Source organism: Oenanthe melanoleuca, chromosome 1 (assembly GCF_029582105.1).
Source record: "Oenanthe melanoleuca isolate GR-GAL-2019-014 chromosome 1, OMel1.0, whole genome shotgun sequence".
NCBI lineage: Eukaryota > Metazoa > Chordata > Aves > Passeriformes > Muscicapidae > Oenanthe > Oenanthe melanoleuca.
Genome location: NC_079333.1, coordinates 84,821,679 through 84,846,164, shown reverse-complemented (window position 1 = coordinate 84,846,164; position 24,486 = coordinate 84,821,679). Strand labels below are relative to the sequence as shown.

General features: G+C 36.5%; 1 protein-coding gene across 2 annotated transcripts in view; it reads left to right on the top strand.

Moving 5' to 3' along the window:
• The window catches only part of UXS1 (UDP-glucuronate decarboxylase 1), a 52,513-nt gene that overhangs the window by 14,200 nt on the left and 13,827 nt on the right, over positions 1 to 24,486 (top strand). The window contains exons 4-9 of one of the 2 annotated variants that reach the window (XM_056491520.1): positions 1,083 to 1,126; positions 4,579 to 4,639; positions 8,549 to 8,729; positions 19,269 to 19,373; positions 20,707 to 20,766; positions 22,801 to 22,922. In XM_056491520.1, coding sequence (XP_056347495.1) covers positions 1,083 to 1,126; positions 4,579 to 4,639; positions 8,549 to 8,729; positions 19,269 to 19,373; positions 20,707 to 20,766; positions 22,801 to 22,922 — 573 coding nt within the window. The remainder of the gene's footprint in view (positions 1 to 1,082; positions 1,127 to 4,578; positions 4,640 to 8,548; positions 8,730 to 19,268; positions 19,374 to 20,706; positions 20,767 to 22,800; positions 22,923 to 24,486) is intronic. The other variant, XM_056491527.1, reaches the window with a different exon arrangement.

Here is a 24,486-nt window from a genome sequence, read left to right as displayed (position 1 = left end):
ATTTCTGAATCTTATTTTTAAAGTTGTATAGCATCTTACAACATCAGGATAACTGTTTCAAGAACTGTTTGTTGTTCTACAGAGATAAATATTCAATGAATATAAATGACAATGCCATGTTATTTCCTCTTAATATGAATATGAAGCTTTTTTCACTTTATGAAGTTCCTGAATTGTCTAGCTCTCACTAGAAGTATTTGCATAAACCAAATTAATGGTGGTTGCTGATGTGCTGCCACTTAGTACCAGTTAGAACCTTTGACAGCTTTCAACTTATATATAGCCCAAGAGGATAAATTTTGTGACGAGGCTTTAGTAAACTTAAAAACAAGAGTTCAGGGACTCCTGTTGAAATTCAGCAGGACTGTTAGAAATTTGGGTCTTATGATAAAGAAACTGAAACTGATGCTAGTTTAAGTGATTATTTCTTCTATGGCCATGAAAATGCAAACAGAAGTCTTGGTAGATGAGCTACATTTTCTAACAAATTTCCTTTAATATTTTCTTATGCATAAATATACACTCAAACCATGATGTAGAACATATTTAGATATTTAAACATGATGTATTTTTAAATTTGTATAGCATATTCTGAGAGAATTATGGTCATTTCAGTGGAGCAAATGTCCCTCTCTCTGTATCCTCTGTATGCTTATCTGTTGTCTATTTCAATAGTTGATGTTTAAATTACTGTCCCATTGTCCTGTTACTGGATATAGATTACCTTTGACAACCTCAGACGAGTCACTTATGACTTCACTTTGCCAAATAAAAATCATAATATTGGATGTCCTTGTCAAGACTGTGGTACTTGTAGCTTTGAGATGTTTTGTTTACAGTGGTATGTAAGGGATTTTATTTCACACTTTCCTTGGTGATTTGATTTTTGGTGGAAAGGTTCAAGGTTCTTTTTTACATAAAGGAGGCTTTAAAATGGAAGTTTCTTGGAGTGTCTTCAGTAAAGATCTGCATAGGAGAGCATTTGCCATGATTTTTGCTCTAAGGCAACTTCCTGTGTGCATGTTTTGTGATGTGAATCCTATTTTATTCTTCAAAGATTAAATGTTTTTCCTTTATTTTAGGCTGTTGCACCTCTAAGGGAGAAAATCAAAGATCTAGAAAAAAGGTATGTCATCTGCTGAATTTGGGTAGCAGCTCAAAGGCACAGTTTCTTTTCTGTTGCAGCCAGTTCTGTAGTTGTGGGCTTGAAATAAATTCTTGTATATACCTTCAGCACCTTTGATTTGTTATTATATATAAGTGAGTACAGAGCATTGAATGCTAAGGCAGTAATGGTTAAGGTATTCAGGCTGATTGATCCTACTACATCAAGCTGGGAGTGCTGGGCTCTCATCAAGTCCAAATCCCATAGAGGAATTTGCTATTTGGAGCCCAGCTGATGAATGGAGTACTGTGGTTTATGTCTGCTAAGACATACTGGTTTCATCTTCAAGAGACTTAAAATAGGTTTTATGACACTTTTCCCATATTTATGATTGGTTACTCTGGTTCAGCTATTGTACAGTGATTTTCTTGTGCATCTTAGCCCGTGGATGTTCTTTGGATGAGCCTGACTGACCTCCTTCTCTCAGGCTTTGTAAGGGAATATGTTATCCCTCACTCTGCCTGTTACCTTTGTGTCACATCAGTTCTCTGATCAGGGTGTCCTCATGGACAGATGATTTCATCACAAAAAGTCTGGTATGGCAGTGGGGACTGTCAGCTCTGACAAGGACATTCTGCTTTTGCCAGTGGTACTGTTTTCAGGTGTCACTGTTGGTGTCCCAGGCAAAGCAGAGAGTGCTGCATTGCAAAGGGCCAAGTCTGGATTGTCCAAGCAGTGCCAGTAAACCCTCATGTGGTATTGCATACTGGTGGTTGTGTGCCCTTCCTCTGGAGGGAGGACAGAATACCATTGCTGCTGGCCAGAAGTGTGCTTGACTCCTGCAGTGTTTTGGTGTTCAGAGTTTTGTCTTGTCAGTGAGCAGCTGCCCCTCCTCCTCCCACCCCTCCTGGGCTGTAAGGAAAAAAATAAAAGAGAGAAAAAAATTCAGTTCTGTTTTTTACAATCGATTTGAAAGGTTCAGTGACCTGCCACATGCAATGTATTTCAGTGAGAATACTGAGCTGGTTGCTCATCTCTTAATGTGCTCATAAACTTCATAGGTTGAACTAGGTGTATATTGGCAATGTGAAACAAATTGCAGATTGTGTCGCCACCTTGCCAATTGCAATATTAAATTGATTTATTTAATATTTGTTGGCAATCCAGTAAACCTTCAGCTTCGGTTGTGGGTAATTCAGGTATTTTCTTCTGCCATCCACAGAAGACCTTTGTGGGAAGATATCCTGATTGGCTCTTTTTTATTTAATAATTGCTGTATTTTTCAGATGAGTAATGAGTTGAGTAGAACCATTAAGTTAAAACTTTGCCCACAAGCCATATAAATACTCTTGCCTGTTAATGTGTATTGATAAGTCTTGTTTTAGACATTTGGGAAAAAGGAGAAAGAATAAAATATTTTTTTTACCTCTGTATGAACCAATCCAAAAAGGATGCTCTTATTATTTTCTTATTATTATTTTTAAAATTATGTAGTCATCTACCCCTGGTGGTTCAGCTGAATGGGGCTTGTTGCAATTAATGTTTTTTGAATTTTATGTCTGTGTGAAGTGGCAGTAAATAACTATTCACTGTCAGATGCCTGAAAGCTGATCCTGCTTGCAAAGCTTATTCTGGTGTCAATGTTTTCTTACTTAATAAGCTTAATAAGCTGATAAAAGCAAGCCATCTTCATGCTTTTGAGAAGCAGGAAAGACAAGAATTCCTTTATGCTAGTCTCATGACAAGAGATTGTTTAGCTGAAGCTGGAACTATAAAGTTTTTATTAAGAATTTGCACAGCAAAAGCATTGGCATGTAGTCATCAAAGCAAGCATTAAGTCAAGATAAACTATTGTGTTTCCAAAAGATCATTGTTTGGCAGCCAGACTCTATCTCACTGCCTATAAACTGCTACTGGTGTAATAGAAGGAATAAAAATGGTTGTGAAGTCCTTTTGGCAGCAATATGACTCCAGGCTGGATTACTACCACCTTAAAATAGTGGCCTTCAGAAGGGAGGAGAGAGACTTGCCTTGCATCTAGTTATTTGGCACTTAAACTTACTTTGAACTCCATAAATCTCGTTATGAGTGAATTTTCCTCTCTGTCTCAGGATGTGTTTTACATATCTGTGTTGTGCTTGTGCACTGCTGTCTTTCATTGCTTTAGCATAAATCAGAGAAATTGTTAGTGACCTGTATAGTGATGTAAGGCAAGTGTAGATGGCTTTTTTAGTCTCCCTGTGTGGCTAACATTGGAAGGTTCCATTGCTGTATTACTCCTATCCAAGAAACTGGAAGCAGCTTTCATGCTGTGATGAAAATTGGATAAAGTACAGGAGCATCTGTGCTCTGGTGCTGAAGACTTCCTGTTGAGCCAGTACTGCAGGTTAGAAGCAGAGGAGGAGGTACTTCAAGATCACTCTTGTGGGTCAGTTCAATCAGAAAAAAATGTAACTCTTTGCCATTTTTGGCTCCTGCATGGTACACCAGGCTATCTCTGGGCTGTGGACTTATTGGATGAGAAGAGTAACCATAGTTTAGTTTTTGTGCAGTGTCATATTGATATTTAATTAAGGAAAACCTGAGCTATTAAATTGCCAAGAGCCTAACTACTGAAATAAATAAATAAAGTTTACACCTTCTGTCAGAGGACTTTGTTGCTTTATGCAGAATGCATGCCGGGGGGAAGAGAAGTTCTTCTAAGGTTTGAAGCATCAAGAGCTTGAGAAAGCACTTAAGATTCATATATCACATAATTTTATTTTATGACATTTATAGTTTGATTAAGTTCTTGTAAAGAAACTGCAAAAATTTAATTACTAGCTTGAAGACCATCAAATAAATTGCAGTCTAGTATGTCTAATAAAATTAAAATTGGTTTTCATACAAAATAAGCTCTCTTATAGAAATTGTTGAAATATCTTAAAATGTGTTTTTTCAACATTCTGATTGTAAACTTTATTTTGTTTTTTGTAAAACTTTAAGGAGAATTAAAATTTTATGTTGTAAGTTTCAATGTGAAACAAGTGTGAGAAGTGTTTGAAGTAAATGTGGTAAGTCAACAAAACTTGCTTTGTTTTCCAGAACTTTTAGGAGGGTTGTTTGCCTTTTCAAACTTTAAAAAAAAGGAGTCCAATCACTGCTCATGTTATATTGTTTTATTCTGTTGTGATGTCATGCCTGGCACTAGTTCTGCTCTCAAAAGATAAAAGTCAAGTGATTTATTGTAAAAAATCAGGCAGAAATTTGAAAAGCACTCTTTGCAGATGAATTTTGATATTTCACCATACATGGGCATTGTTTTGTGTTGACCCAGATTCTTTTTTAGATAAAAGAACTAAATATACTCTTAGCTGAACTTTTAAGAATGGAAGGTTTTCAGAGTAGTTTCTCATGGATCAAAGAAAGGTATGTGAAAGAAACTAGGCTGAAACTTACTTAGTTTTTCTTCTTTGTTTTGAAATGTTCTGTAGTTTCACCCAGAAATACCCACCCGTGAAATTTTTATCAGAAAAGGATCGTAAAAGAATCTTGGTAAGTTTGTGTTTACTCAGAGGTTGTTTTGGGGGAATACAGAAAATTCCATGGAATGTAAACTGTTTTGTAGGATTAAAGAGAAGGGATGAAGGGAGTTACCTTGGATGTTGTATGTGTTGCACAGGTTTTAGGGTGCTGCTTCACTTATTTGTGTTGATGTTCTCAAACTCAGCATATGAACAATACACCTGAACTCTGGTTTTGATGTTTGGCTTGCCAACTGAACTGCTTTTCCCTGTGATTTCCCAGGATCACATTGCCAAAGAGTCTTTGTGTGTGCTTCCAGATGGCTTAGAGTTACAGAGACTGAGAAACTTTTTAAGCACATCTTGACAGGAGCATTGTGTGACCAAACTGGGCAAAATCTGGTCATAAGGCTAGAAAAGAAGCTGCTCTGCAGGGAGTGTTCATCTCTTTGTATCTTCTCTGTGGTTTCTGCTATTTTGAAGCATCATAAGCAGTTGAGGATGGAAGAGGATGGCAGGTTAAGTCAGGACAAGTAGTTGTCCAGGGCATTCCAAACTTAGTGAATTGTGCTGGAAATCAGCTTTCCAATTTTGTCTACAAATGCTTCTGAAGTTATCTGTGACTTAGATTTTTCCTTGTTTCTGTTCGTCTGGGTGGGAGAAATTGTCCCTGTGTTTTGAAGGCAGAGAAAGTATAGCTACTTGAGATGTATGAACTTCTGCTTCTGTAGTAGAAAGCAGTCTACAACAAAACCCTGCTGGTGCTTTTGTTTGCTTTGACTTCAAAGTCTTGAAGAAGAAAATGAAAAGATGCAGATAAAATTATTTTACTGCATTGTTAGATAATAATCTCCATTGCTATTGCAAAATTTCACGAAGTGTTACCAAATTAGTTTCGTTCTGCAGTGATGTTCTGTCTTTTTTAGGACAGTCTTAAGGAGGGAGACCTATAGGCTCCCAGTGCCTCTGCTGAATATAGAAAATAAACTGAGGAAAATAGAGGTTTAATTGTAAAAATTCCTAAATTGTGTACCTCATGTGATTGCAAGGATATAAAGTAACCTTAATGTCATGTTTTCTGTGTGAGAATGTACTTCCAACAAAAGTGCCAGTGAAGCTGTGGAGCTATTAATGTTCACTTCCAGACTTTGTCACTGAAATCTGTTGAAATCTGTTGCTTCAACAGAGATGGCAAGTAGTTGGAATAGGAGTGTTTTCAGCTGACCTGGAGGTGAATAGCTTTTTGGTTCCCCATGTATTTTGTAGAGTTTAAATGACTACAGAGAAAGCTGGCCAAAAAGAGTGGCAGGTTGTTCTGAGTGGTTTTGTGCCAACTCAGATGGGCATTCATAGGGCTCCTACCCATGTAGGCAGTTCCCTTCTGTTGCAGTGTTGTGCCATAATCCTAGGGGAAATAATCCATATTCTTTGGAGTAGCTGAAGTTCTCATAAAAACATTGCATGATACTTGAAAATTCTCAAGAATTGGCCAGCCAAGTGAATTTTCCTAGATCGTGTATTTTTACTTTGTATTCTCTTAATACTACATCTTTTTCTAGAATTCATTCTTAATTTAACTTTTTTTTTTTTTTTCTGACCACAATCTCCAGCTCCAGCCTGGAGATCCCCACAGCACTGTTCTCATGAGACAACAGTTCTGGCAGTTACTTTTTATTAGACAGCATCTCTTTGGAGATGATTTCTAGTAGTGGTGGTATCTCAGCTGAGACCAGATATCCTGTCATTTTCATTAAAAAGATATCTTCACCTTTTTGTGCACGATTTATCTGTTTCCTGAGTTCTCTGAAGTGACTAGGCCACAGGCTTTCATATTCAGGAGGAGGAATGCTGTTATTGTGGAAGATAGTGTTGCCGTGGGTTCAGTCTGTTGGGTGGGTTTTTCCTGAATTGAATAGAGTAAACTGATAAAAGCAGAAAGCAAAAAAATAAATATCATTTGCTTATGGGGCATAAGATGTTTTGAATCTGATTGCAGACAGCAGAAATGTGTAATAAATAGACAAATTTGTAAGTGCCTCTAGTAAAGATAATTATCTGTAGTATTTGTGCCTTTTAATAGGCGCTGAAGTTACCAAGCATACGTGCACTACTAAGTAATTAAATATTTTCATTAATGTTTTCTTAATAAAGAATTTCTAAGACACACACAAGTGCTGGTGCTCCAGTTCTTATACGGATATGATTAATGTACAACTAAGATTATGTAGATTAATATGTCATTGTGATTTGCAGGAAGTAATATTTAGAAGTGGTGCTTTTATGAGTAATTACAGGAAGGTTGTACAAAGAACTTTAGTGATAAATCATCTTTTCTTTTTTGTAATGTTGCCTCAAGTAATGATAAACATAATTTACATAGTTGTTTTTTTTTTTTTTTTTTTACTTTTCCAGGGGAAATTCAACTCCTTTTTCAATAATTTCTTAAGTTCTTTGTCTAATACCCATGGAAGTGATATGTTAATAAAGCCAACTTAGGTTCATCATAAAAACTACTTACAGGTTTAAGGTAATTGGAAACTTCTTTCCAGACAGAATTGGTTTGTGCTTTTTTTCTTCATGTTATATTGCAGCATAATGTGAACCTTTTACTTTCCTTTTTTTCTTATTAAAAAAAGTCTGCTAATCTTGCTTTTTAAAACAATGGATGACATGTTAGTGGACAGAATAAAAGTTTAGCCTTTGACTAACCCAAAGTAAAAGAACTTCAACCATCTTACCCTTTTCCACACAGCATTTGGTCATTGCAGTACACCATCCATTCATTCAATTCCTGCTTGATTTGACCTTGTCCTTTCATTGTTTAGTGAGTTGTCACTACAGCTGAAGAATGGACATCAACAGCTGAATCACTTTCAAACTGTGAATTTGATTATGCAGATATATTATATAGCTGATACCACTCAGGTCTTTTACAAGTTTACTTTTTGAATATTGTGGTCTGTCGAGTCTTGGTTCTTGAAAATAGTTTATGAAATGCAGAGAAAATAATTACTTCTGTAGATAGGTCTGGATGTGTCTGGAACTTGAAGTTCTGCTTATTGTGCTGACTCCTTCAGTACTGAATGAGTGATTTTTGTTTGCTTGTTTACTGTTAAAGTCTGTGGTGCAAAAAGGGAAAAAATAATGAACTTTCTTGTTTCTTCAATGAAACAGGAGTACAGAGTTTTGAATATTTTATTTCTGCTTGTTTCTTTGCAGCAGAACATTGGAGTTTCAAGACAGGCAAATATGCTGCATGTCAGAGCTGATGGTATAGAATAGAGTTTTTTCAGTTGTAAGGAAACCTGCAAAGATCATCTAATCCAACTGACTGACCTCCTCAGGCCAGAATGATGTAAGCTATGGATGCATTAAAACACAGAATTGTTTTGGTTTTAGCAGATATTTCAAATGGAAGGTCTTCAGAGAATTCCCTTCCTCCTTCCTGGGTGAAAACTTACAGTACTTAGAACATCCAGCATGCCTTCCAAGTAAACCAGATAGAAACTGGATTTGACATGCCTGATAAATCTAGCATGAAAATAAACTGGCATTCTGTCATACTTTTTTTTTTTTTTCTGAGAAATGGGATTTTCAGAAATTTCTCCTATTACCTTTCCAAATCTTTTTAGATTTGGCTGTCACAAAAAAGCACAATCCAATTTGAAGGAAAAAAGGAAAATAATGTAATCTGAAAAAGAGATTTTGTTGATGTGAATAGGTAGCTGACCTTCTAGCCTGACAGTGATGAAACATGTCATGTATGTCTCTCAAAATTTTAAAAGCTGTAAATCTTGGAAAAAAGTATACATGGAAATGGAGTTGTTTCCCCTGGAGTAAACAAAGATCCAAAACCTGCTGTTCTGTCTTCGTGTTTGTAGATTTTGTCTAGTGTTTCTGTAAAAAGAAAAAGACATTTATACCAACTGTCCTAACGCAGATAACTGGAGGAGCAGGGTTTGTGGGTTCTCATCTTACTGACAAACTAATGATGGATGGCCATGAGGTTACAGTTGTGGACAACTTCTTTACGGGCAGGAAAAGAAATGTGGAGCACTGGATTGGTCATGAGAACTTCGAACTGATAAATCATGATGTCGTTGAGCCCCTGTACATTGAAGGTAGGTAGTCTCTGATTTGGTATTTGCATTTTTTTTGCCTTTCCCTTCTAAGCGTGTGTGTCTGTAAAGAAATTAAATTTACATGCTGAGTTCTGGGTTGATGTATATAATATCTGTATATTTTTTTTTATTATTAGCCTGTTTTCTGTGACCAATATGGAGTAAGAGGTTCAGAGCACTTTTGTCCTTGTAATCAGTTCTTTTCTGAGTGGGCAGGAGGAAGGAGACCTTGAAAACATGCTGATACATCTGGTTTTGTAAGAAAGCAGGATGGCAGTGGGTTGGTCTGTCTGTCCCATCCACTTTCCTATGTGCCTGCACAGGCTTATGCACACTGAGTTTGTGGTCCAGATATTTCATGAACTGAAGTTTAATTGAGGGCTGCAGTTACACTAGACATGCATCCTGCAACTGTGTATGGTCAGTTGAGAGGAAATTAGCTGTGCTTAGTTGCCTTCAGTGTCTTGTGTAGAAAACATTGCTCCTGCTTTAGGTACAGGCATTCTACAACCTGAAGAGTTGGAAAACAGCAGCACTGAATTTCCCTAGTTTTCAACAGAAAAAGAAAAAAATACAGCAATCCTAAAGAAAGAAGCATACAAACAAAAGTATGTTCTGCTTTAAAGCAGAAGCTCAACATCAGAACTGTCATAAGCCTCAAACTATTAAATAGTCAGATTTTAAGGCACCATTACCATGGTTTGAGAGAGACATGCATTTATAGACTTCTTTGGGAGTATCTGGCCCTATAATGAGTCAGTGAAAGCATTGCTGAAATTACGCTGCAGTTCTGGTGGGTGTGCTCCATCCTTTTAAAACTGTGTAGCAATGTACTTGTTCATTCTGAGAAAAAAAACCAAGTAATTTGTATTTTTTAGTTCCTGCTGAATGTTAGTGGATGGAAATTCACAGGAAATAGCTCTAGTAATTGCGTCTCTTATATTATCGCTTGTGATGAGTTCCTGGCAACACTACTGAAACAGTCCTGCAAAAACACGTGCTCCTGCACTGTTCTGACAATCCACTGGTTCAGTTACTGCCTGTTGTTTTACTTCAAATTTCTGCTTCCACTGACAGGATAATGGAACAAGGATCTTATTAGCTGACTCCAGGTGCTGGTAGCTCATACCTCAGCCAGATCTATTTGTCAGCTTTTCTAGTCTTTTCCATGCATTACTTTCTTCCTGACTGACTACACTTGAGACTCTGAGGGAATTAACATCGTTAATACTGTTGCCCAGCTAGCTAGGCACTAATGAATGGAAATTCTGAGATCTTTCAGCTACCTTTCCTATGGCCTGTGTAATTAAGACACCAATTCCCTATTTAGTACTGACAGCTAATTATTACATGTTATTCAGTAGATAGTTTATTGAATGTCTTTTCATCTACCAGCAGTATAAATTGAGGTTGGCATGGCTAAGTGTTAAAATAAAATAGGTTTCATACACTAAGAAACATGATAAAATTTTATTTCATTACAGCGTTTATAGTCCAGTGAGGCAATGAGGGGTTAGTTTTTGTTACAGATCAACAAGTTGGCATATAGATCAGATACTTCTTTTCTTAGTCCCAGTTTCTCCTTTTTACTTGTAAATAGGAGTTGGAATGACTGTGCAGTCATGGTAAAAAGTAGGTTTGTGTCTAAAGAATTTCTCTGTATTTGCTGTCCTGTTTAAACCAGGTTATATAAGGTTGTTTGACAGTTCAGTTCCAGAGAGGATAATCAGTGCTTTATTTCTGAAAGAGACCTCATTTTTGGTCTGGAAAGAACAGTGCTTTCACTTTGGCTACGGAAAAGTGAATTTAGTCTCAAGATGCGTAGCTTTCAGCTTCACAGTGATGCCTACGCACAATCTGCCTTGGCTGCGTCATTATCTTTGATCCATGACGAGAAGTGGGACTCAGCATTCTTGGATCTTGATCTAGGTTGGCCAGAGACAATAATAAATCACCTAAACACACATTTTAATTTTGAGCCCTGTGACAACTGCAGTTATCTCTAGCGCTAAATGTCTTTCTCCTCTACTAGGATTTTATTTGTTTTAGCATTTGTTAACTTCAATGGAAATGCACACGTTTTCACTGTTTTTTCCAATCAGAAGAAAAAGGGGTTTGAATTCTTTAGTGGAATGAAAGTAGTTGAGGAATCTTGAAACATGAAACTAGTAAAAAAAAAAAAAGTCTGAAATAGCTGTACTAACGCTTTTTTTTCCTATTATAGTTCAGTTCTGTGTTTTTAAAGATACTTTCATTTCAGCCTCACCCTCACGTAGAGCTTTAATGCACTATTAAATGAGCACTTTCTTGGTTCAGGAAGGCAGGGTTTTTTTCTGAAGCCTAGTCTGGAAAGAGAAGAATCTATTAACAATTTTTTGTATTATCAGGAAAAAGAAATATAGAAATACACCTTTACTTCTTTGCTGCCTCATTCTCTACATTCATTAAGATTACAAGCACCCCAAGATAGTCACTTGAGAGCACTGTGGCTTGTGTTCCTACAAACCATATTGTAAAGACACATAGATGTTAATTGGAAGACAAATGAGAATTAATGCTTCATCTGGTGTCACTGTGATGTACCCCACTTTAGGGTAATAGATAAAATTGCATTTAAAAATGCCAAAGGAAATTCTGTATTAAATAAATGGATGTTGTTAGTAATGTGCTTGGCTTACATAGTGACATAAGCATGAGTGCTGTCTTGTTTATACTCAGCTTTGCATTAGAGTTGATTCTGTGTTCGTAGTAAAAAGTAAGGATTTGTTTTTATATCACTTCAAGCCACCAAGGTCTGTATTTCTACTGTGAAATGATGTTATACTTAAATAGATGTGTAAAAAAACCAAAGAACAAAACCACAACAAAACAACCAAACAAAAAAGAACCCCAACCTAAAAACATAGATACATGGAAACAATAAAAAAAAAACAACAAAAATGCACAGCCCATGTACCCAACATCTCCAAAAACACACACATGAAAAACCAAGCCACTTCCAAGGTGATATCATAAGATGGCACATGATCATTCCACAAATGGGACCCCTAAACAGGAAAAAAGGCCTCTCAGTCTTGAGATCCGGTTTTCAACTACCCTTAGCCACACAGAGCAGTTGGATAAATCTGGAAGAAAATAGCAGCCACTTATCCTTCTCCCACTGGTGTTTCTTCTTCCTGCTTCCTCAGCACCTTTTGGAAGCCTTAAAAGAATCTTCTGTAAAGTGTAAGGTGCACATTTCCATTAAACTCAGCTATCTCCTGTATCTGAAAGATGTCCTCAGCTGAACTGTTTCTCAGTTCACAGGAACACACTTTGGCCTTGCATTATTCTTTGGTTGTTTGGTAGTGTTTTGTTTTGTTTTGCTTTTACCACACCTTTCAGAGATTTGAAACAAAAACAAGCCTGAAAATGCCACAGATTTACAGTCAACAGTGGAAACAGTTGAGTCAGTTGAACTGATTTCATTTCCCTAATCAATGATACACAGTATGTTTTGAAAAATACTGTATGATACTTCTAAAATTGCAGTCTGTGGCAGCTGAAACTGCTGCCCAAACTCTTTTTGGGCAGAGCAGTGTAGAGTAGTTTCACTCTGATGCTCAAAAACCTTTATTTAAAACAAGTGCATGTGCACTACCTAAGTAATGTAATATGAAATGAGAGAGAAGGGTAAGTGGTAGGTAATGATAAACTGTTTGATGGTTTATGTTCTGAGATTAGCTGATCTTCAGTTAACTAAAACTGTTTGGTTTTGGTTTTGGTTTGTTGTTCTGTTTTAATTCTTCATGCCAGCAGTCCAGTTTCTGGGAGAGCATTTCTTAAATGTTGGCTCTAATTTCAGTGACTGTCATGAACACAAAGGTAATGTTGGCTCTTTTGACTCTCACTGAAAAAGCTTTTAAAATTATATAATAAAAAACATATTTTGCAAGTTTAGTGACAGGATGTAAGCATGTGATACACATAGTGACAAGGATATTGGCTTTCAGAGTTTGCAGGAGATGTTCTAGTTGCTAGTTACACACACATAGGTAAGTAACTATTTATAGAATTTGAATAAATCATTTGCTTGATTGGGACTAAAAAACCTTTTCTTTTTAAGGCCTTGCTGGCATGTAGGTCTGAGTTGGTTTTAAAGGCTAAGACCAACAGTCTAACAAAATTGGTCAAAAGAATAGTCTGCAGCCTTCTTGTGAACATCAGACTTCCAGATGTTGGGATGGTAACATTTTACTAAACAGTGTTCTACAGTAACCCAGAATTGTTCTGTTCCCAGAATCTTCAAGTCCTCTCATAGGTAATTTAAAACACATACAAGTGCAAACACAAAAAGTGTGTTTAATATGCTTTTAATATGCTTTTTTTTTTTTTAAACCTTCTTCCTTACATCCATACCAGGTTTTTTCCTTCCTAGTCTTTGTTCTCTATGCTTAATACGTTCAACTTGCTGGTCAGGAAAGTCTATGGCAAGGCAGAGGGTAACAAATGCTACTTTATTTGTCCAGAGCAAGTGCAGTGGTGCCTTGATCTTGGTCTGTCATGTAAGTCTCTCCAAAACTGCTCCAGTATGAGCAATATGGTGAATCTTTATGAAGTTATTCCAGTTTGCCTGACATTACAGGCAGCATGTTTAGCATCAGGTAAATGAACTTGTATTTGTAGTCCCTTTTAGTTCAGGGCAATAGAAATGTCTCACTTCATTGTGTCAGTTTCTCTGGTCTGACCTCCAGTAATGAAATTGGCACAGCTGGTTTTTTTCACAAGAAAAGTCCATACATTCAAGCTGTAGAAACTTACTTTTTCGCTTCTGATCAAAGCTTTTCTGCTCAGTGCTTCCTGACTAGCAAATAAAGTGATGGATGCAGGTGCTTAGAGGACCTAGTGACCTGTTTAGTCCTTTCTTGGACTGTGACACGTTGAAGGCAGAAATTGAAGATAAAGGTCATTTCCTGTCATAGGACCAGTGTTAGATTTCTCCCTTGCCATTCACTTAGGAAGCATGGAGAACATATGCAGTATTAGGGCTAGAAAGTAAAGATTATGTGAAGGAAAGTAGTTTTATGGAGTATTTTGTCTTAGTCACCTTAGGACAAGTGGTCTTACTGATCATTCTTGTTTAGCATTAAGGAAAACACAAGACTGTTTGTGTCCAAATTTAGGTATTGCAGATTCTATGTATGCTTAATTTTAGGGATTTTTTTTCTTTTTTAGCTTTTCACATAGAGAAGGGCATAATTTGCAAACGTTTGTTGCTGTTTATCTTGCAATATGTTACTTAAATTTTATGTTTAGCACAGACTTCTGTATTTGCCACAGTGTGCCCTGTGTACCTTGAATGTTGAATGTACCTTGGCTTGAATGTTTATGCCAGCTTCTGTGTCTGTGCTATTTTGAAATGAATTTTTTTTGGCCTTTTTTTCAATGAAATTGTAACATAACAAATTTTTTAATTGTTTCTTTATCAATAGTCTACAATCCTGTGGTTGTTAAACTACTTGCTCCCGTCTTCACAGTTTACAAAGTTCTAGTCTCCTATGTGAGTTACACACAAAACTTGCAGAACTTTATTGTTATCATTTGTTCTTCTGTTGTGGTCCTTAATGTAGCACTTTGCACAACTGTTCACACAATTATTATTATATAATTATTATTATTATAATTGCACTATGACTTTATTGCAAAGCTAGCTCAAGGCTTCATAGTAAACGTTGTAAAACTTCTTTTCTTTGCTTCATGTAACACTAAAGAGTTGTGGAGGTCAATAACTAGATGTACTTCTTTCTGTCCTTCAGAAGATACTGTCCCAGGCACCCAAACACTTAATCTTTTGAAAAGTTCTAGCTTGGATAGCTTTCCACAGCTCTGGCTAGAACAGAGTTGTCTGCTCTCTTAAAAAACTGTTAACTTTATGCTACAATGCACAAGGTTGTCAGCCAAGCTGAGTAGGTGGCTTTGTCTAGCTGGCCTGCTGAAATTCTGAGGAAAAAAAATAAAGTAGGTATTTTTCAGACCTGACAGTTAATAGAGGGAAGGGGGAATGAGAAACATTATTCTTATTTCAGCATTGTCAGCTTGATGAATCAAATATGAAAAGTTTGTGGTAGAAACTTTTCACCCAACTGAAATGTCCATCATTCTCCAAATGTTTTGGAAAAAGGGTGATGTTTTTCATTGGTCTGAGGCTTGATATACAAAAAATTCCTTCTTAGGCAAGAGGCAGAGGTCCTGTAGCTGCCTGGTTGCCTGTCCTGATCCTGAAGATGGCCATCTGACACTTGGCAAATTCCCCATCTTCCATCTCTCTGCCAGTTCTGTTCTTACTGAAGCTTTTCCATATAGAAGTCAATTTTTGCCTTTATGCAAAGTACTTTGAGGCAAATGACACAGGCAAGACTGCACATCTGGTGAGGAAAACAGTGTTTCTCCCCCAGCTCCTCTTTATTTTATTTAAAACAAATGCTAGATGGGAAACAAAGGAAGAATGAAGGACTAAAAGGAGAGTTCTTTCCTGCTTGCTTTCTACCTTTTTTTTTTTTTTTTTTTTTTTTTTTACTGTTTTTCATACTTAGTTTCATGTTTAAAAATAAGTAAATAAACTTGAATATTATAAGGAGTTTGGGGGGTTTTGTATTTTATATGCATTTCTTTCTGGCTAACTGTTATATGACCACTACAGGCCTAGCTGTATCCTTGTGGAGCAAAAGGAATTGGAGTTTTTGACCTTCTGTATCTGAATTGCTATATGCCATTGAAGGAACTGTTCCTATAGGAGCTGCTGTGTGTCAAAAATGAGCAGTATTTAAAAAAAAAAACAAAACAAAATTAAGTTGATGGAGAGGTACGCAAGAAAGAGTTCATTTCTTCTTTTACAGAATAGGATTGGGCAGTAAATTACTAACAGACCAAAGTGCTTTTGAAGTGACATTTTCTGTTTCCAAAAATTCCACCACAGCTTGTCAAAAACATGATTTAGAAAGGGTTATGAAGGAATAGGTGGAAAGAAACAGCATAAAACTCAGGTCAGAGTTCAGCTTTGAGCTGGCTGTAGGTGACTTCAGCAATTGCTTTGTTAATTTTTCTGCTCCACTGTGCTTGAGTTACCTGCAGCTTGCAAGCATCAGTCAGCATCTTTACAGAGCATTCCTTTTGCCAGTTTCCAGTCTACCCCTTGTCTTTGGTTTTATGGCTGTAGCATGCTGTGGGAAGGAGATATTTAAGGCAAAACTTGAGGCAGTCATGTATTTTATTCATGTTCAGAACCCATCTGTAGAAAGTGTGTTGATATTCAACAAACCAATTTAAATTTACTCCATGCTACATCATTTTTGCATTATTTCCCCAGCACAAGACCAAGGTATAGAGTAGCTATTCCCTGTAACACTTCATGCAGAACAATTAACTAGCTTTGTATTGCAGACAGACTCCACAAAGTTTCAGTTGCATTAGCAATGCAGGTAGGGCTTGGAATTAGCCTGTGCTGGGAACTTTCTTCTGTCAGCTTTTGCTGCATCAGGTTGTCTTTGGATGCTATTTGTGCTCTTACAGGTGCCTTGTGTGACAAGCTGTCTCTTGATGCTGCACCAGAGTTGACAGTGGTTGGATGTACTATTTCCTGGTTGTTCAAGAACAAATAGCAGAGAACCTGCTACATGAAATTTTACTTCTCTGCACCTTTTTATGTGAAAATAAATATTCAACAACATCACACATCTGGCAGAACTGTCTCTCTTTAGCTTTCTGGGCTGTTTTGACATCATCTAGGCAGCAATTCATCCCTACTGTAGAGATAAACAGCTGTAGACCAGAGAGAGCATGGCAGTGTATAAGTAGATATATTTTGTGGCATCTGCATGAGCATACTATCAAATATCATTACTCTGTCAAGACAGTAAAACTTGCAGTAACAGTCATTAAGTTTGCCTTAGGAGCTCATCTTATGTTTATGTTGATAGTTAATTGTTCTCTGGGGTGAGGTATAGCTTGAAATAATTTCTCCTTATTTTAGTCACTTGACATTGTGAGTTTAATCAGTGAATAAAATTATTTTGCAGGATTTCTTGTGTTGCTGTGATAATACAGGACTGCAGTATGGGGTAAACTTTGAAATGCTTCCTTCAGATGATCCAGTGTGTTGTTATCCAGCCTGTGTTACACAGAAGTCAGGAGCTGAGCTTGCCCTGACAATAGACACAACAGTTAATCTAATAAAACTTGGCTTGTATGCAAGCACACTTCATTAGGGATTCAGAAAGAAAGTAGAATATTTTACCATGCCAATATTTCTGGTATTTTTAAAGCATTATAACCAGAACACATGCTTATCTTAAAAGGAGTGTAATGTAATGCTTGTGCTTCGAAGATTTACCTACTTTTCATTTTTTTCATTGTTCAATAGACTGTTGAAAAGTAAGGGATGACTTTCACTTGGATAATTCAAGCCATTTATGTAGGCTTTTGACTTACTAGTCTGCTTTTTTATTATATATATATATATATACATAGGAGGTCAGAAAGCAAGGGTATGCATACTTGCTTTGTCAAATGAAATTTCAGAATGGGAAGGAGCCCTTCAACAGGAGCCACATTCCTCTAATATTTCAGTGTTCTCAGCTAGTTATAAGCAGGTGATAATTTAATAGTTGATATTTTATTTTTTCATATAGTGATAGGACAAGGGCAAATGGCTTTAAACTGTAAGAATGTAGGTTTAAATTAGAGATAGGAAACAGAATTCTACTGTGAGGGTGGTGAGGCACTGGAACAGGTTACCAGAGAAGCTGTGGATGTCTGATCCCTGAAAGTGTTCAATCCAGGCTGGATGGGGCTTTGATCAGCCTGGTCTAGTGGAACGTGGGGTGAGATCTAGGTGATGTTTAAGGTCTCTTCCAACTCAAACCATTTCTGAAAATTATTTTTTTTTCCTACTAGATGTAACTCATACACGACTTGGCTGTTTAAGCAAGTATAGTTGTATTTAAATAGAGAAAAAGAATTTTGTTTTGGGTTTGTTGGTTTTCTGTTTTTTTCCAATTTGAAAGTCAAGGGTGCTTCTACCCTGTTTTAAATAGGAAAAGTAATTTAATTGGAGGGTGAAGTTCATTATGCCACAGATACTGTGAAAGTTAAAGCCCCCAACAGAAGGCTAAGAGAAATCAATATGTGGTCAAACTACAGGTTTTTATTTTTTTTAATGCTGTGATTTGCTATTGCTTTTAGTGACAAAGCACCTAAGGAAATAGAAAAAAACATTTGTTTGGCCAGTAGTGTTCTGTTCTAGGGCAAGACATGTCTTGTGCCATGCAGGATTTTTTTCTGTCAGAATAGTAGCTTTTCCAGCTTCTTTCTGGTTTCAATGTCAAGCCTTCTTAAAAAAAAAAAAAAACAACAAACCCAACTTTTCTCTTGAAACACAAAGCAGTTTCTTTTCCCTTTCTTTTATCAGGCCATTATAATTATTACCTCACCTTTTGATTGCTTCTCTTGAATTACTTTGATGTAGGGGATTTGTTCTTCCTTAAACATCTTATTTGAGCTTATGTTTAATTTTTGCATTTGCAGTTGCTTGGTGGTTTTTTTACATAATTCTGGCTTGCTGTGATTAAAGTTATATAGAAGACAGAAAGACATTTACATGTTTACAACAGTCATGTTATGAAAGGGCTTGCAGGTTGAGCTTTTGAATATCTGATACTGCCTATGAAAATGAATCCAGTTTTCATTGCTTTGTTTTTATTATAATTTAACAAATTTGTTTCCAACAGTCTTTTGTTTCTAATACTTCCAACCTTCAACCATTTCAGACAATAAATTTTGAGTAGTTATTTGGTTAATTGTATTTCATAACAGGGAGTGGAGGAGTGTGTTGAAATCTCTGTATTGGGTTTTGATTTGTGTGTTTGTTTTTTTAATTAAAGCTAAAATACTGTATTATCCAAAGCATCGCATATATATAACAAAAGTAAAAAAAAGACAAACGTTGCATGCTTGTATCTTGCCATTTATATTTAATATGAAAATTATACAAAGCTGATTAATTGTTAATTGACAGATGGTCTAGAAATAAAAATACAGTATTTAATTTTCCCAGAAAGTTTCTCTCCATATTGAAAAAATGTTTCTACCATTTTTGCTTTATAGTCTAGTTTAGAAAAATACTCAGAAGCTTGTAGCCATTTAAAAACTTGAGGGTAGCAGAATGTTGCAAATACTTTTACAGCTTCTAAACATTTCTGAAGTCCTCAGCTAAATTTTTTATAAGTGGAAAAGTGTGAGCACCAACACAGACATCTATATCCATGTCAACAGTGTTGATACATTACATTATGCTCTAGGTTTTGTTTTACTAAAAATTAAGATTTTTTTTTTTAGAGCTGCAGCAGGTTTGTGTGCGTATCACATGTAGGTAGCAATACAGGAAGTGCTGGGCTCCCGTGCTAGGAAGTGCACAAAAGAATACTTGTTTCTTGACTTCAGTGCTTTCTCATTTAATATCTTATGTGGGAAAATAATCATGCTATCCCCTTCATTTTCCTGTAGTGGATCAGATCTATCATTTGGCATCTCCTGCTTCTCCTCCAAATTACATGTATAATCCTATAAAAACATTGAAGACCAACACTATTGGGACATTAAACATGCTGGGTAAGTGGAATGTTTTTTATTACTTAACTTGGTTAGACATCATATAATCCTGATAGAGTTGCTGGGGAGGGGGGAGGATGAAGCAAATGAGTTGTACATGTAAAAAAGTTGTTTCTTTAAGCAAAATAAGGTTGGGGGTATTTTTACCCTGTTTGAAGGTTTTTGTCCTTTTCCTTTAAATATATGTGCAAATGAACACTGACAACATGGCTTTCAAAGCACAAGAACTTTGTGCCTGTAAGTTGGCTATGGAGTGTGCAGTAATTACAGAAGTAATAGGAACAATCCCAAGAGCATGGTATTTTTATAGCTCACTTGTGTTCATGCCTGCAGTTTTCTCTTTGATGACTGTGGAATATTCCCACAATTATTATGAGTGTTCCTTTCCACCTCAGCAAACATTGGACTAGGTGGAATTGCACTGATTTAAACTCCAGACATCAGGAGTACTGCACCCTCTGGTGTATGTCTTGGCTAGCAAATTCTGAAAGAGTGTTTAATGTCTAGCTTCATGCTGGATAATTACAAGGCAATGTTTTCAGTTTTGTCTGTTAGTTTTGATGCTGGGAATGGGTCTGTGAGAAGAAGACCTCAAGCCATCACTACTTTTTCCTCCCATCTTTGTGCCATTTGGTATGATGCAGAATGATGTGAGTGTCAGTGATCCTAAGAATTGTTATGAGTTAGAAAAACTTCTGGACATTAGCATAGCTGTGAGTGATACTCCAGAGAGTACAGTTCAGAGAATCAAGTGATTCAGAAGCTATTGAGGTGCCAGAATGGCACAGGTGAGAGATTCGTTTCATTTGCCGTGCCAACTTGAAGACCAGAAAGCCATTGAAATGGAATGCAGGATAATCTGAAGTAATGGGTAGGATCATCCAAGCAGTTTAAAAGAGTATAATAAAAGAAAAAATATTGATTTTTGTCCTATAAGTTGTCTGTATAAGTTTCTTTACATAACTTGTCTTTATGTAAAGAAAAATTTGGTAATCATAATATACTATGTTGTTTCAAGATCTTGATTGCCTAAGTGGAATGTTTCCTTGGACTTTATTTAGATTGTAATAGATTAAGTTCTTGGATCTTGATTCAGTGCAACTGCTTGTCCCAGAAGCAAACACATCGCATGCAGGTGTTGCTCTGCTGTTTAAGTTTTCTAGTTTGGAAGTGGGAACTATTGATGTGATTTACAGCTAAATTTGCCTAGTGAGAGAAATGGAATTCTCTTTAAAAGCATGTAAAACAGGACACACTAAAACAGCTAGCATGAGTGAAAGATTTTTGCGCTTGCTATAATTATATTCTTCTTTCCCCATTGCCCAAAATCTAGGTTTAGCTAAACGTGTTGGAGCACGGCTGCTGCTGGCCTCTACGTCAGAGGTTTATGGAGGTAAGAAGAATAAAACAGTATTTAGAGCTCTTCAGATATAACTGTGTAAAAGGATATTTACACATTTGTCAGATACTAGAATGATAGATTTTCATCACTGTCTTAGCTTGCTTTTTTAGATGTTCTTCTTACAGTTTAAAATATGAGAAGGGCATTTACAATGCTTGCTTTGTGTCTAGTCAAGTGTGGTGGCAGGAGTTACAGACAACACTGCACATGCATCTTTCCTGTGTCCTGGTTTACATCTCTTTTTCCAAAGGGCTTGTGGGGAAATTCAGTATTGTACTCTAAAGTCCAGATGCCATAGTGAAAACCTGAGAAGAAAGATCATTTCAATAGTAAATATGTATATTTTTTTCCCCATCACGTAGGAATTGTATTGTTAAAATTTAGCAATTGCCCTCCTGTGTAAGAGACAAAGGACATAACCTCCAAGCTAAGAAGATACTGGTTGTGCATGCAGGTTCTTCTGGTGTCTCTTAAAATGTAATATTTGGCAGTGCTTTCCATCTTCCTCTTACTGTTAGAAGTGAAGGAGTAAAAGAATGATGGATAGAATGGTGACTGGATGCAGCAAGAATCTTTAGCACTTCCTTGTGTGTGTAACAGACCCTGTGCCTGCTGGAGAAACTTCTTTCTGTTCTGAACTATTGCACAGTTGATAATAGCAATGTTGCAAGATTAGTGGAGATACACAGGCACAGTACCCTGCTCAGTGGGAGTAGATTTGAGATAGTAGATTTGAGTCTCAGCTGAAAAGCACAAACAGAAATGGTCTCCTGTGGTACAAGAGAAAGCTTTGTGAGCAAAAAGTGAGGAAGGACAAAGAACACACCTCCAGGTCTACACTGTTGATGGAGCAGCTTCAGAAGATTCAAAGCAAATGCCCAAGCAAGAGATCACTAAGATGATTGGCCAGCCAGAGTGGCCTCAGCATGTGCAGCGTTCCTGCTGCCTCCCAAGCCTTAGATTATTTGTGGTCAGGCTCTACAGAGAAAAATGGTAGCCCCAAGGACTCCTCTGTAACTGAACAAACTCCCTTCTTGGAGTATCTCCTTTCCCACAGCATCTGTTCAGGGTTTTTTAAGATTGCTGGGGGCTTTTATAATAATGTAAAACTTCTATGCATTTATCATTGCTCTGTGGCTTTCATATGGCACAAATTCATCCATATTCATGCCTAAGTAGCATAAAATCTGGAAGATTTAATCAGAACTGAATGTCAAGTTGTTTCAAAAATTCACTTTCAGCTTTAGGAAATTCTGTAGTAATGTATGCAACCTTCAAACCCATTAGAAATTATACCACTCTAAAGACAACAGAGGGGGAGATTTAACCAAGTGTTTGTGTTTTTTCAAGCATGTAAAGCACACACCATAAAGGTTCCTAGGTGATTGTTGTTTAGTTGTTTGTTTTTTATAATCAAGAACTTCTCTGCTGGATCAAACCAAAAGATTGTCTAACCTAATTGTCCCTAGTGATAGCTAGTAAAAATGCTTAGGATAGGAGAAGAAATGTAAGTACTTTGTAGTACATCACCCTTACATCTTTAAGAAATGCAGTACATCTCTATTTTCTCCATTTTTCTTTCCTTATTTCCTATTTTATTTGAAATTTGAATACTTTACTTTCCTACGTAAACTGTAATGCCTCTTACATAACTCCTGCCTACATAACCTTTAACGTTTCCTCTGAAACACATTGGGTAAAAATTGTATTTATGCCCTTGAGCTGGTCTTGTCTTTGCAGAGAAGAGTGGAATTTAACCCTCTGTTCACACACTTTTAGGGAAAGCGGTGGCTGGCTGTTGTTAGCTTGTATTCAGTTATTTTGCTGGCCTTTCATCTTCTGCCTCTTCCATTTTCATGGTTCCGGTGATTGCACTTTAAAAACATTGTGTTGAAATGTAAGATTTTCTAAAATGCAGAATTCAGAGAGAAGCTGTGCTGACTTGTATAACACAAATGCTCTACTGAAAGTTTTATCATATATAGTCATTTTCTGATACAATCTAAAGTGTTTTTTTTCCCATAGATCCTGAAGTTCACCCTCAAAATGAGGATTATTGGGGCCATGTGAATCCCATAGGTCCAAGAGCCTGCTATGATGAAGGAAAACGGGTTGCAGAGACCATGTGTTATGCATACATGAAGCAGGTATTAAACTTGCATCAAATTTGGTGGTTTTTCTGTAATTATTGAAGGCCAGTGTGTGGCAAGACTGGAATATGTATATTTTGAGGTAGGAGGGCAAAAGAGAATGTCGTGAGTAGGAACACTTATCCTGTTGTTGTAAAATCTGTTTTCTTTAATGGGAAGGTTTTATTGCTCCCATCTGTTGTGTTTTCAGATGAGCAGTCTTTGTAGAAGATGTGCTTTAGTCTTCTTAATAGGTATAATATGTCTTTCAGTATAGTAAATAGTTTTTAGACAGATTAAACTGAGGTGACCTTAGTGTGCTGAGAAGTTAGTGGGATTGGATAGGGCCATTACTGATAAATGTGAAATGCTGAAGGAGAATAATCAAAATCAGAATATACAGATAAGAATGGGGAAGGTCTTTAATGAGTACTTACATAGAAACAATGTATTTTAAGCACTTTTGAAATATCTTAAAATTATGTGGTTATAAATATAGACCTTAATGAATACCTAGCTATGTAATGTCTGTTTTCAGACAAAGACAGTAACATGAGGATAAAAATGCAATTTAAAATATGTTTAAGAAATTATACATACCAGTTTCCTTGTGTTTCCTAACCAGCAAGTAGAAATTAGCATAGCATTGGCTCTTTAGCTCTGTGTAAATCTTGCTTAATTGTGGTTCAGCTAGGCTCTAGGAGACTATTCAATTAGCAAATGTGGCACACTAAAGAAAATGGTATCAGTATTTCTTATTATTTGCAGCCTTTAACATACAAAAGTGTAAATCAAACATAGTATATTATATAGAATTTTAAACCTTTAAATTATAAAGTTCTAAGTGCTTTTATAAACCTAGAAAACAGAATCAAGCTTAAGTGGTAAGACTTAAAGAGATAATATTTTAGTATAGAATAGTAATTTTGTCTTAACTTTTCTACCAGACAGAGAAGGCAGAGGTTCTGTCTCCTTTGTTCTCTTTTAAATCATTTAAGGTCCAGCATGATGATACTGATGTCTCCAGTACTTCACTGTAGCAAAATATTCCTTATCAGTCTGGAAACCCATTTGCAGTTGAAAATTGCAGTTTTTATGAGAAACTCTTGAGCTGTAGGTTGTTGCATTTTTTTCAGATTTGTGGTACACTCTGCAGTATTCTGAAGGTCATGAGTAGGTAATTTTTAAAATAATGGGCTGTATCTTAAAACCACAGAATGAGCCATGAGCATCTCGTAAGTTTTATGCAGGATTTACTGTGAATAGGAAAGGTTTTTAAGGTGGAACTGCAGTGCACACATAGATAACTAAAAAGTCATGATGCAAATGAGCTGTCTGTCCTAGGAACAGCTCTGTGACATATTTCTTTCATTTCTTATGGGTTAGTGAAGTCTGCCCAAGCTTGTCCTATGTTCAGCTATATTCTGAAACACTGTTGAGCAGGTTGGGGGAAAAAAAGGGGTGGGTAGTGTTTAGGCAATATGCTGTTACTAGTGGAGGAAACCCTATATTTTGAAAAGGTCTGATTTCCTCCATGCAAATAAGCATTGTACTTTTAAGACGATTTTCAGTAGGTGTGACC